This window comes from Telopea speciosissima, chromosome 3 (assembly GCF_018873765.1).
Source record: "Telopea speciosissima isolate NSW1024214 ecotype Mountain lineage chromosome 3, Tspe_v1, whole genome shotgun sequence".
Classification (NCBI taxonomy): domain Eukaryota; kingdom Viridiplantae; phylum Streptophyta; class Magnoliopsida; order Proteales; family Proteaceae; genus Telopea; species Telopea speciosissima.
Genome location: NC_057918.1, coordinates 23,774,228 through 23,787,485, shown reverse-complemented (window position 1 = coordinate 23,787,485; position 13,258 = coordinate 23,774,228). Strand labels below are relative to the sequence as shown.

The 13,258-nt window shown below is 38.7% G+C and overlaps 1 protein-coding gene across 3 annotated transcripts in view; it reads left to right on the top strand.

The window, feature by feature from the left end:
* Nucleotides 1-13,258, top strand: part of LOC122655710 — a 63,974-nt gene that overhangs the window by 37,147 nt on the left and 13,569 nt on the right. For 2 of the 3 annotated variants that reach the window (XM_043850001.1, XM_043849999.1), the window contains exons 2-3: nt 12,585-12,925; nt 13,064-13,214. In XM_043850001.1, the coding sequence (XP_043705936.1) occupies nt 12,585-12,925; nt 13,064-13,214 (492 nt within the window). Of the gene's footprint in view, nt 1-7,409; nt 7,525-12,584; nt 12,926-13,063; nt 13,215-13,258 lie in introns of those variants that run through there. The other variant, XM_043850000.1, reaches the window with a different exon arrangement.

The window sequence follows — 13,258 nt, the reverse complement described above, 5'->3', positions numbered from 1 at the left end:
CAATCATACTTAGAACCGAAGGCTACTAAAGGTAGAACGGCAAAGCTGGAAGCTTACCCAAAGCAGGATGGCATCGAGTTCGATTTTCTTTAGAGAAAGGTCGGGGTCCCAAGGCCTAATGATAAGGGTTCACCTCAATAGATTCCACGGCCCACCCTCCAGAACCCGCTGCTTCTCTTCTTCCTTACTGAACTTGAACACCAAGAAACCGTTCTCTACCAGCTTGATATCCACCTGGCCTGAGATCCTCCACAACCGTAGGAGGGACGATTTTAGAAACTCGAACAAAGGCCTTCGACCAACAAAGAACCCGATGCAAGTCATACTCCACAAATGGAGTTCTTCCTCCACCACATCAGATGGGCAGCACACGATTGGTTTCCCATCCATGATGGTTGGCTGGGAGTAAAACAGGCCTAAGCCCCTCTTGGGAAGAGGGGGAGCCCAAACGAGAGACCAGGCTCGACCTTCGACCACCGGCCCCTGGGGAGGGGGTGGAAATGGACCAGAGAAGTCTGCATCTTCAGCAGCCCTTCCCAGAGAGAGCAGAGGAGAGCCCTGTCCCTCAACTGGACCAAAAACCCCATCCACCTCACCTGCAGGACCATCATCCGTCACAGCACCTCCCATGCTCTCTGAGCCAACAGTCGTTGCCATCCCCGCCGTTACTATAGACCTGGCAACTGACTCCAGAGCAGCAGCCTCCTTTCTCACACGATAGCCACGCCTGATCTCCCTAAGGAGACCAGGGGAGCTCGCCATGTGTGAGAACACAACGTTGCCAACCTGCTCACAACTACTTGGATTACTATCACCCATCAGAGGAGGGAATGCAGCAGCATCGAGCAAAGGTTTCACCGATAAAGAGTCAGAGCCTTCCACCAAAGGAGCTTCAGGTATAACATCCACCCTGGACTGAAGAAGATCCAGCTCCAGCCTTAAGGCGGTCTTCTGGCCAACAGAGCCCTTCTTGTTCTTCTTCTTCTTTTTCCCCATCCACCAATCGATTCTTCATTCCATCAATCTTGGATGAACAAGATCTGAATTAATGGTTTTCTGTGTGGTAATGGCCATCGACTATGTCTAGGGGTGTCAAACTGGTGTCTGGTCATATTCAGTCCGGTTTAATGGTCCTGCCCCTTTTTGAAGACTTAAGACTGAAATCAACCAATTATATAAATCAGTCCTCAAAGTTGAGATCGAGATCGGTTAATAATCCATCGGTGGATAATTGTCCTTTAATCGGTTTTGACGAGATATCTTTATCGATCCTTAATTGATCAATTAAGCACTGTTGTTTTCTATTATATTTTGATGAGGGATATTTAGATAGGTTAATCATTACTCCTTAATTGAGGTTCTTAATCAATCTGGTTTTAGGAGGGTTTGTACATTCGGCCCTAATCAGTCGGTCTATCGGGTCTGATTAATTAAAAAAAACTAATTAAGGAAAAAAAATAAAAAAATAAAAAATATATATATTAAAAAAAACTACATTATCTTAAAATCAAAATAGGACCATGTAATGAACAACTGGTTCAGTTATGGTTTAAACTTTTAAGTTATCGGCTTCTTCATGTTTTCCATTCTGCTGTGTTGTTTGTTTCAAGAAAAGGTTCTCTGAGTTGACTGTGGAGAGTATGCTAGCATCCCCTCCAGAAAAGTTCTCTGTGGGGGACACAGTTTGGGGGGAGGGGGGGAGCGAAATGACCGCCCCCACCCCCGAGATGCCAGTGCTCACTCTTATTGGCTGCCATGCGTGCATGGCCCCTGCACATATATATATATATATAAGGAAAAAGAATGCTACCTAGTCGTGTGTCCAGCGTGACTCCTGTGCCTAGACACAGTACCGCCTGTCCCAATGGAAACTGCCCTGCCCCCATGGAAAGCAGAAATCCCACCCAGGTCCATGCTTGTGTGTACGCTCCCATTGGTCAGCGGGCATTTGCAGGCTCTAGAGGCCCAAGCAGTGTTCTCTCACCCATATATATTTCCTCCTCACATGAAATGACCTCTCTACCCCTATGTACGGATCCTTTTCGGCACTCCTCATCAGTGTGTTCCCTATGCCGCTTGCTTAGAGAACCCTCTCCCTTGTTTTAAATAAGGAAAGAAGAAAATTTCATCCTTTCCTTGGTCATGTTGGCACAACTGGGGATCTTGCCCATGAGTCTGCCTCATAGGTCAGGAATCAACCATCAAACAGTGCCAATTTTTTTTTTCTTCTCACGTCTTGATATGTTCTAATCTCTCTCAATTTTGATATTTTAAATGATATTGATGAATCTTACAATGGTCAATGTATAATGTAAAGTGATTGTTGCGTAGATTACATGGAAAAAGTAGATAGCAAAGAAGCCAGAGATGGAGTAGAACTCATCAATGACTCTACAACAAGATCATCAGGTCACTCTGTTAGTTTGGTACATGGCAGTAGTAGGGGTAATGCATCATCATCAGCAGGAAGTACATTTGGAACATGTATTCTTCCTTTTGATCTGAGTCATACTCAGAACAAGACTACTGGTGAAAGAAGCAACAATAATAACATCGAATACCATAGCTCCTCAGCTTATGCAACTGCAGCAAATACCAATTCCTTCCGTTGCACAAGAAGTGTGTCGTCAAGCCCTTACAGTAGGATGTCACATGAAGAACTGCCTGTTGATCATGCAGCTCAGAGATCTAATGGCGCAGCTTTCAGTAAGCCAAAAGTGTTCATCCATGGTAGCAGTAGTTGCCAAGCTCGTCCAGGTAAGCAAAGAATAGCCCATGACATCTTAATATGTCAAATGATATACAACTGTTTTTGTTGTTGTGTGAGTTGTTGTACGCGTGCGTGTGCACATGTGTGTGTGTGGTAGAGAGAGATCTTACCCTTTTCTGTATCATCTTAATATATAGAAGATCCACATGATCAAGCAGGATAGGGTGTCAGGGTGGAGAGAGATTGTGAGCAGATGTGTACTACTACAATGTATAGAACATTTTCCCAATGATACAATAAGTTACACACAGGTTTCCTGAATTATCTGCTCAAATAAGACAACTGAAGGTCCAAAGGATTGCCACATCACATGTTAAATGGGGGCCAAATTTTGTGGACTGGTAGATCTTAAGGCCCCCTGCCTACATGTCAATTTTCATCACAAATGTAAATTGTTATGTTTGAGAGAGAGAGAGAGGTTTTCAAATATACTTGTTAAGTAAAGATAGAGTTACAATAATTTCTTCAAGGGTGCCATCAAGGTTTGATTCTTTGATTATTTTATACAACCTTTCATGTACAGTAATTAGCATGTGATAATAGTAATGGTTTTCGCAAACTTATCTCTAATGCAGCCAATAATGAACTCAAGCTAATTGAAAACATTGCTGATACCTTAAGTCCAGCTGAAGGGAGACATCTCCTATTCCAAGGGCACGAGAATGAGCATATTGCTTACCCATTTCTCAATCCTATTGGAAGAAATGTTTCATCGACCCAAGGCCACCAGAATGATATTAATGTTGTTGCCCATCATATATTTCCTCCTCGTCCTCAACTTATTGGTATCACCTCTTCATCCTCTCCAAGTAATATTAGTTTGGATGCATTGCATTACTTCTTCGGTCATGCTTTAGTTAACTTATATATTTGTTTCGGTTTTGCAGATTTGAGAACAAGTTGCATATACTGTTACCAGAATATCTCCAATGGGAATACAATTGTTACAAAACGGCCATGCGGCCATTATTTCCATAACAATTGCTTTTATCTTCACTTGGAATCCATGAAGGGTCAGCATATCTGGACCATAGGCTGCCAATTCTGCCAGCTAGAAAAGCATTAATGAAGACAATTCAGGTGGTTTTCAAGCTGGATATGGGTTTCTCCTTCTCTTTCTGTTCCCCCCCCCCCCCCCTTCTTTAAGTTAAACCATTTTTACTAATTTGTAGTTTCTGGATCAGTCCCTTCAAAGTTAAACCAATTTCAAATACATTTTAGTGGTTTGGAAGCTTGTAGTATGTGAACAAGTTATTGAGGGGTTTTATGTGAAACAAAGCTGTGTTATTTTATCAAATTAAACTCCACATGTTTCTAAGGAAGAAATATTTAGGAAGGATTGGAATTTGATTGTTGGGTTAAAAGACTAAATAATTTGTTAGGGATGAGTAATTCATATCGGGAGTGTTAATGCTTGGCTATATAGCAATGAAACATGAAGATAGGTTATCATATCTTTCTAGTTGCCCTGCACCAATTGTCTTCCCAAGGGTATCATGTCATTCAAGTCTAGCACCAATTATCTTCCCAACCCCCACCCCTCAAAATTACATTTCACTTGTTTTTTTCCTCACTCATTTAAATGAGTAAAGAAATTGAAGTACCAAACAAGAATCTAATCTTTAAAATGTCATCCGGCTTCTCTCATTCATAATGGGTTTGTATCAAATAAGGTAAGCCTCTCCTTTACAGGTAGGGTTGAGCTGATCAGATCAGTCCTTTAGTCCTCTTACATCTATGGGCTTCCAAAATCCACCATGAAAGCCATGGAATCTCTCTTCTGCTCCTTCATTTGGAAAAGAAAAGAATCTTCTAAATTCCTTCATCCAATTAGTTGGGCAGCTACCGATCTCTCCCAAAATCCGAAGGAGGTCTCGGTAACTACAAGACCGCGACTAGGATATTGCTAGTATCCTCAAGCTAATCTGGAAGATCTCCAATAAACACGGGTCTATTCTGGTCGATTGGGTCTACTCCGATCTCCTTAAAATTGACTCCATTTGGACTATCCCCCCAGCCCGCAAACTCCTTTTGGGTTTAGTGTAAAATCCTTCCCCTTCGTCCCTAAGCCCGTTCTATTACCTCCTTTGCAATTGTCGATGGGACTTCTATCTCTCTTTGGCTGGACTCCTGGCCCCCCCTTGGAGTCCTTTACAACTTCATAGGTGCCCGCTCGGTTTAGTCCTCGGGTATTCCTAAAACTACCCCCTCTCCACAATCATCTCCCTAGGCTCTTGGTCTCCCCTCTCCCCTTTTTCCCCTATCTCACCCAGGTCTGGGCATCCCCCTACCCCCCGCCCCCCACCCCCTCTCCCTCGAACAAGGTCAATTGGCTCCCCCTCCCCTAATGAAGTTTTTACCTCCACCTCAGTTTGGGACTTTCAGACACCATGCCTTCTGTCCCCTGGTCCAACTTAGTCTGGTTCAAAGGCCACATCCCCCCGCCATAGCTTTAATGTTTGGAGAATACTTAACATTTGCCTCCCCCACCCAATCTTTTCTCCTCTACCGCCACATCCTTGTCTCTACCTCCTATGTTCTTTGCTGGAATGACAATGAAGACATCAACCACCTTTTTTTTCTCCTGCCCTTTAGCCCACATTATTTTGAAGAAAGCCTTAGACTTCATGTGGCACCGTAGTAGGAGAACTCTTCCCTTCAGTAGACAGTGGCTTTGGTTGGGTAGGTTTTTTTGGGTAGTACGATCTGTGATACCACCGGCAAGCTTGTGTTTGGAGTTGCTATATCTTACATTTGGATGGAGCGGAATCTCCGAAGATGGACCTCCAATTCTTGTTCTATAAACATGATTTGGAAAGCCATCTTCTTCGATGTTAGCTCTGAGTTCTATATGCTTCCCGGCCTATAATCTCTTGTTGATATCCGAAGGAACATGCATATTTTTTATCCTGAAATTTAGATGTTTCTCTTTTTTGGTCTCATGGCCCGTCTTCTTGGGGTTTGAGCCTTGTATATTCCCCCCTATCTTTCCTTGTGTATCTCCCCTCCTCTCTTCCACTATGTTAGGGTTTTTGATAATGATATTTTATTCACCAAAAAAAAAAAAGGGTAAGCTTCTAGGGGCTAGGATCGCAATGACATACTGTAGACACCTAGTTTTGTCACATAGGAGGGTGTTCATAGTGATAATGAACGACTGTATGAGGATCAAGAGAAGGTTTTATTTTAAGGTTTAGGACCAATTGTTTTCCCAAACGCCCCATTACATGTTCACTTAGTTGCTTTTTCCTGACTCGTTTGAAGGACTAGAGAAATTGAAGTACCAAACAAGAATCTCATCTTTGAAATGTTATCCAGGTTCCTTCATCTTAATAGGAGTTGCATTCGAAGAAGGTAAGCCTCCCTAGGCTAGGATAGCAATGTCATACTTTAGAGACCTTGTTTTGACACCTAGGAGGACGTTCATAGCAATGATGAACGATTGTATAAGGATCAAAAGAAGGTTTTATTTTAAGGTTTAAGAGATTCCTACATAATCTTGAAGACGCTAGAGATCACTTCGGGGAAATAAACAAAATGCATCTGTAGGGTTAATAATGTTAAAATATGGTTAATTGGTTTAAAATTCGCCCGAATTTTTAAATAAAATGGTTTTCATATTATATTTCATCATACTAATATTTGGTTTTGAAAAAAAAATTTCTTTTCATTCCTAATTTTAAAAAGATTCTATTTTAGTCATATGAGACATGCTTGATGTAATGCCTCGGAATTTGAAAACCTAAAAGCATATATATATATATGTGTGTGTGTGTGTGTGTGTGTGTGTATGTGTGTGTAAATTTACAGAATTGCTCCTAAGGTGTACAATTACAAAAATACCCTTGGGCAAATATAATATATATATATATATATATATATATATATATATATATATATATATATATATATATGTCCAAGGGTATTTTTGTAATTGTAGGAGCAATTCTGTAAATTTACAATTATTCTTTCCTTAATATCATTATGTGCAGAATTTAATCTTAGTTGTAACCTAGTATTGGATGGCATAATGATAAATAAGATACTTAAGAATAGAGAGTGTTTTAGTTCTTTTATCTAAATTGATTTGTGGATTTAATAAACAATTGAATTGTTAGTTTACTGTTTTATAGTATTTGAGTGTTTTGTTTTTGTGTTTTTTTTTTTGGGTAAAAGTTCTTTAAGCCGTTGGGGCAGGATCCATTAGCACCTCTCTCCCTCTTTCCTCATACGACGAATGACCTTGCTTTCGTTCAATGTACAAATACTGTTTTACATCACCTCATTAGTGCCCTACTCTAAGCCGCTTGCTCACAAAAGTCTCTTCCTAAAAAATAGGCAAGAATATAACAAAAAGGATGAGATGAACAGGGATTAATGCTCTTGTGTGCAACCATTTGTTATAATAGCCAAGCCGTGTCTATGTCATTTCAGGTGGAATATCTGGAATTTTTGGGACATTTACATGTATCTCCCCTGAGGTAAAGTCTAAATATAAATTCACCCGTGAGTTTTGAATATTTATGCATACCACCCCTGCTTTCAAAAATAATTATTAAGTAAACACAATCCGGTAACATGAGACAAAAAATGTTAAAATATTACTAAAATAAACCTCTTCTTAAATCCGCGCTTCCTTTGCGACCAAACACGCCCAATACGTTTCCGCCAGCTATTCCGGAGTAGGGTTACCCTTTGCCCTCTCGTACCATCGTCAGGCGCCAAAATACAAATCGTTCCTCGCAATCGAAGAGGTGAGCAGTATCTGCATGTTTATTCATCTTTGCATTCGCCTGTTGCTCTCCTTCAATGTGTTCTTCTACTTCGTTTTGTTTACCTTTCTGTGTAGATTTGGATTCGACGCTGTTCTTGCCAGTTTTAGTGGAATACTATGGTTTTCTTTTATGGCTTTCTAGTTCAGTACTTTGCTTCTCTTTGATTCTCTGAAACCCATCACATTCTGAAGGTTTTGTTTGTTTTTAACCTCCATGTAACGGTTTAATGGCATCGAAAAGCGTAATGTAGTTTTCTAGAATAGATTTTACCAATCAGGGAACTTATTATCATTACTCTGGAAGAATTGAAGTCTATCAGTGTCAGCTTTAGTTAAAAGTGAGACAAATGTTGAACCAATTATTTCTTCTAATGGGAATAGAGGACTTTAGAATCCTTTTGCCGTGGAAATTCTTGAAAATTTCTTAATTCATAAAATTTTGAATCATTAATTTTCATGGACACATAACTTGGTCAGTCAAAACTGACTCTTTCTGTTGTATTGGGGAAGGGACAACTTTATAAGAATCTCACCTTAGTCCATCCTTCTTTCATTGTTTCTATAGGCTCACTGTAGAAGCAACTGACTCATTGGCATAACGGCATTAATGATTAACATCAAACTCATCTAATCATCTCATAATCAAAATCACAAGGCAACAATAATATGGATTACCAAAAAAGGGGAAAAGGAAGACCTATTTAAGCATCTGACCTCAATCCATCCATATTTCACTGTTTTTATAAGCCTGATATAGAAGCAGCTGAACTCGCTGGCCTTTAATAGATAATCTGGAACCTCATCTATCATCTCATAGTCAATATCATGAGCCCAACATAACTCAGAACCCAAGCAGGAAAATGTAATCAATTAACTTTTATTGAGTATTTTCAAAATTTGGAAAAATAGGGAAAAGAAACGACACACTATTAGGCAAGATTTTCTGTTGCTTATTGTGGGATGAATTTGAGCTTCATGTGTAATAAAACTCTGGCAAAGATATATCATCCCAGTGGTCAGTGCATAAGATGAGACTTTACAGGTCAACCTGAGACTTTTCAAAATAAGGTTGTAATTGACCTTGATGTGTTTAATTGGCATGACATTGAATTTCTGCAGACAGGAATATTACTGATATTTACATTTTGAAACGGATGTTTATGAAAGAGTCAATATAAGCTATTTGAGAGCGTAGGATAGCAGAATAAATTCTGACAGAAGTTACCTCAGATCTTTGTATTTGGAAATTTATCGTGCAGTTGGATGTTTCAGTGTGCCTTAATGAAACAAAACTACTTCTAAGAAAAATCTAAGATAAAGAGAATAGCCTGTCATAGTTGGCAACCATGCAGCAACTAGGCTAATTAAAATAACTAGCTCACATAATACATGTGGAACTTCAGGAAATTTCGATGAGACCCTGTGTGGCTCTCACATAGCAAAGAACATGTATGGTGGCCTGAAAATGAGTAGTCATAGCATGGAACTGGAAGGTCTGTTTCAATGCATAGGTTATGTCCAAATGAGTATATGAATCATGTTGCTTTGTACGGATGATACTTTGATGTTCAAAGGTATCATTTAGGGTTGCATTAAATAAGAAAGTTTGGAAAAGAGAGAAACTACAGTGGAGCATGGTTCAAAGCCTATCATGATACGATGAGAACAGAAGGTTGCAATGCACTCTGTCTACACCAGTGATAAATGAAGATTGATGGTCTTCAATCTAAATAAAACAGTAAAGCTTTCCTTTTTCATTTATTGAATTTGATGACCAACACATAGAATGAACAACAGTAGAAGTCACAGCTAAATTGCCAGTAGGGATGTTTTCCTCTGCATGCAGTGGGGAGTAAAATGCATTTTAAGTATCCTTCCATATCCACTGATACTTGATACGTATTGTATCTTTAAGGTATTGATACGCTACCTTAGAAAAATTTGGTATTAGTACATGTAAGAAACCTCATCCTGTATATATAATCAATTGAATGCACTTGTCTTTTCGTACTTTATTCTCCTTTTTTTACATGATATTTTACATATTACTTATTTAGTGTTTTATGCTTTAAACTGTAGTTTTCATAAAGCCTAAGCATTTCCATATGTTTTTTTTGACCATTTCCATACCTATCTAGCATATCTCTGATATGTTATGATACGTCTCTTAAAATCACCCTTTTGATATGATACCATACTTTGAACCTTGATTAAATGTTCTTTCGGTGTTGTAGTGAATGGACACTGGGGACTGAAGATGGCTACAGTTGAGTCAGGAATTTAGTAGAAACCCATCAATTCCTGGAAAAATGCATCTGAGCTCTTTATAACCCTAAGTTGCTTTATACAATCGTCAAATGTAATCTGTTGTAAATGTATCAGCACAATCTAGTGACTGCTGCATGTAGAACTAGTAAGGGTTCCGTGCAAAATTGCAATTTCTAACTTTTAGTTAATAAATGGAGCAATAATGTGTAACTGCAGTTAGAGAACAACATTAGCGGTCTGCAGTGATGAATCTGACAGTGGGTTTTGTCATTTTGTCATGTCCTTTCTGAACTTTAGATTATGTGGGTTTTAGGGATATATGATATATCATATATACAGCTATTCTCTCTCTCTCTCTCTCTCTCTCTCTCTCTCTCTCTTTCTCTCTCTGACACACACACATGCTTGCTCACTCTCCCATTATTCTTCTCCCCTCCTATTACTCCCCCTTCAAATGTGTTGTGGGATGGCATGGACCACCTTTGACATAAATGCAAGAATAGGACAAATGGACAACTTTATTTACAGCATTTGGGCCAAATTTTATATTTACAAACATAATGGGGGAGGAAAAGGAAACTTTACAAGCTGAGTTATATTAATGGAAATAGCTGAGGTTTATGTTTAGGATGCTTATTATAATATATGTTGCTTATGTCTTCATAAATATTGCTCGCTGCCATGAATGGGAACCTGTGTTGTTTAGGGGGTCTTCTCAATGCTTACAATTAGATTCAGGTTGACTAGGCCTAAATGATGTTTAAGAGACGTCACTATTGTACATTTATTGCTTCAGGGTTCCCTTTCTTTTATTTATCTTCCAATTTTCCTTATCAAACTTTGAAGTTTATTTTTGTTTTCTTCTGTTCAGGAAACAGCCTCTCTGTGAAGTGGTGGTAAGGCCAAGGTTTTAAGTATCCTTCTGTATCTGCCAATACTTACCGATACGTATCATATCTTTAAGGTACTGATATGATAGATAAAAAAAAAATAAAATTGTTATTACTTATTAGTACATGTAAGAAACCTCATCCTTGATATAAAATCAATTGAATGCACTTGTCTCGTCTTACTTTGTTCCCCTTTTTATACATGATATATTTTACATATTACTTATTTATAGTGTTTTATGGTTCAAAACTGTATTTTGCATATATCCTAAGCATTTCCATACATATCTAGCTTATCTTGCGTCTCTCTAATCATGGTACAAAATTTCGCGATATAGCGCCGATATATCACGAAATTTCGGTAATTTCGATAGGGCCGGGACGAGATGTGAAGGCGAAACCAAAAAAGACAAAATTTCGACGATATTTCGTAACATTTCGGCGATATATTGAAATATCGCCGAAATGTTACAAAACACCTCACGTGACTCATTAAACCATGGTTATAAATACCATATTTCGCCAGCTAACAGTCGAAATATTGACCGAGAGCTGGGCAGAAGCTGTTTTTGGCCAGCTACACTCGTTTCTTCTCCGAAACTATACCGTGGTCCACATATGTCCTTCAAACAGAGAGCAATGAACGTCGACTCCAGTAGGCCATGAGTGGGGTTGATCTAGGAAGGCACAACAACTATTATTAGCACTTGTGAGTTGTGACTTGCGAGTCTTGTGAGTCTTGTCTCTTGTAAGTTGTAAGTTGTAAGTTGTAAGTTGTGATTTCATTGATTTGTGAACTTGTGAGTTGTGACTTTGTGTATTGCTTATTAAAGTATTGACTATTAAGCTATTGAGTATTGACTATTGAGTCATTGACTATTATGGAGATTATGAGAATATGATTTATGAATTATGTCTAATGAGTTTTAATTGGTTTGTTTAAATTTCTTTTATGTCTTTAATTGCCTAATCAATGTGTATTTAACTATTTATATACATTAGGGTCGGCGATCGTATACTGTCAATCAAGAGTGCAAGCCCAAAACACCACTTTGAGTTCATTTTTTTTTGCAATTTTATGGTTTAAATGTGTTTATTTAGCTTAAATAAGGGTGTCCATGAAGTGTCAAGCCTAGATATGGCCAAATACCCACCGAGATGGACCACCGAAATATTGCAGAAAAAATGCAATATTTCAGCGAAATTTGGCGAAATTTCGGATATTTTGGGTATCTCGGTAGGCCCGAGATACTGATATATTGCGAGATATAGTACTATGTCTCTAATATGATACGATATGTCTCTTAAAATCTCCCTCTTCCGATACCGATACTTTAAACCTTAGGTAAGGGTGCGTTCATTATGATTTATGACCCTCCCCAGACCCCACAGTGGTGGGAGCCTCGTGCATTGAGTATGCCCTTCTTCTTTTTCTGGTGAGGAGATCTATCTTTTATCTGATCTCAACTCTGATTCTTGGAGGTCTATTATTTCTTTTGTGGTTTTTAGAGTGTTCCTACACTCAATGGAACCACGATATTTACCTCATCACCAGTTTAATCTATGATATAATGTGAAACTAGGAATACATTTACTTGTAAGCGTGGGCCAAGTTGTATTATTATGAAAATCAGAGTCGGGTAGCACTTAGTAATTTGAGTTCCTTTTGCCAATAGAATGTCATAGGATCAAAGCATTGGTGTTTATCTATTGAATGGATTGTTATTCACCTTAACTAGGGAGTGGTTTTACGTAACCTTAATGCTTAATCTAGCTTACATGTAGTGGCTAGCATGAATAACACTATTAGTTTATGCTTGGAAGAATGAAATGTTCGGATGAATTGGATGCTTAATTTCTTTTTCTTCTCTTAAATTTGCAGTTGAAGGAATGAGCAGCCAAACCCCAACCACTGGTGACCGTTCAAGGACATATTGGACACCACCCATGGAACGTTATTTCATCGATCTTATGATAGACCAGATGCATAGAGGGAATAGGATTGGTCATACATTCAATAAACAAGCATGGACTGATATGCTCACTTGGTTCAATGCAAAATTTGGATCCCAATATGACAAGGATGTTTTGAAAAGTCGGTACACTAATCTGTGGAAGCAATTCAATGATGTAAAGATTCTGCTCGAGCAGAATGGGTTTGCCTGGGATGAGACACGGCAAATGGTAGCAGCTGATGATTTTGTATGGGATTCATATATCAAGGTGCATTGCTTGTTTTATTCACATTTATATAACTTAACTGTATTGTTGTCAATTAGCCGACCTCATTTAGTTGGGATAAAGTTGAGTTGAGTACTGTGTAGTTGTCAATTGTGACTAACTTGTGTACAATGTATACAGGTACACCCGGATGCACGGTCCTACAAGACTAAAACACTTTTGAACTATAGTGATTTGTATGTGATATTTGGATATGCAACTGCTGATGGAAGATACAGCCGTTCAAGTCATGATGTAGACAATGATGATGACATAGTAGCAATAAAGATTGGTGAGGTTTTTTTTGAAAAATAATTTCTGATATCTACCTAAAGT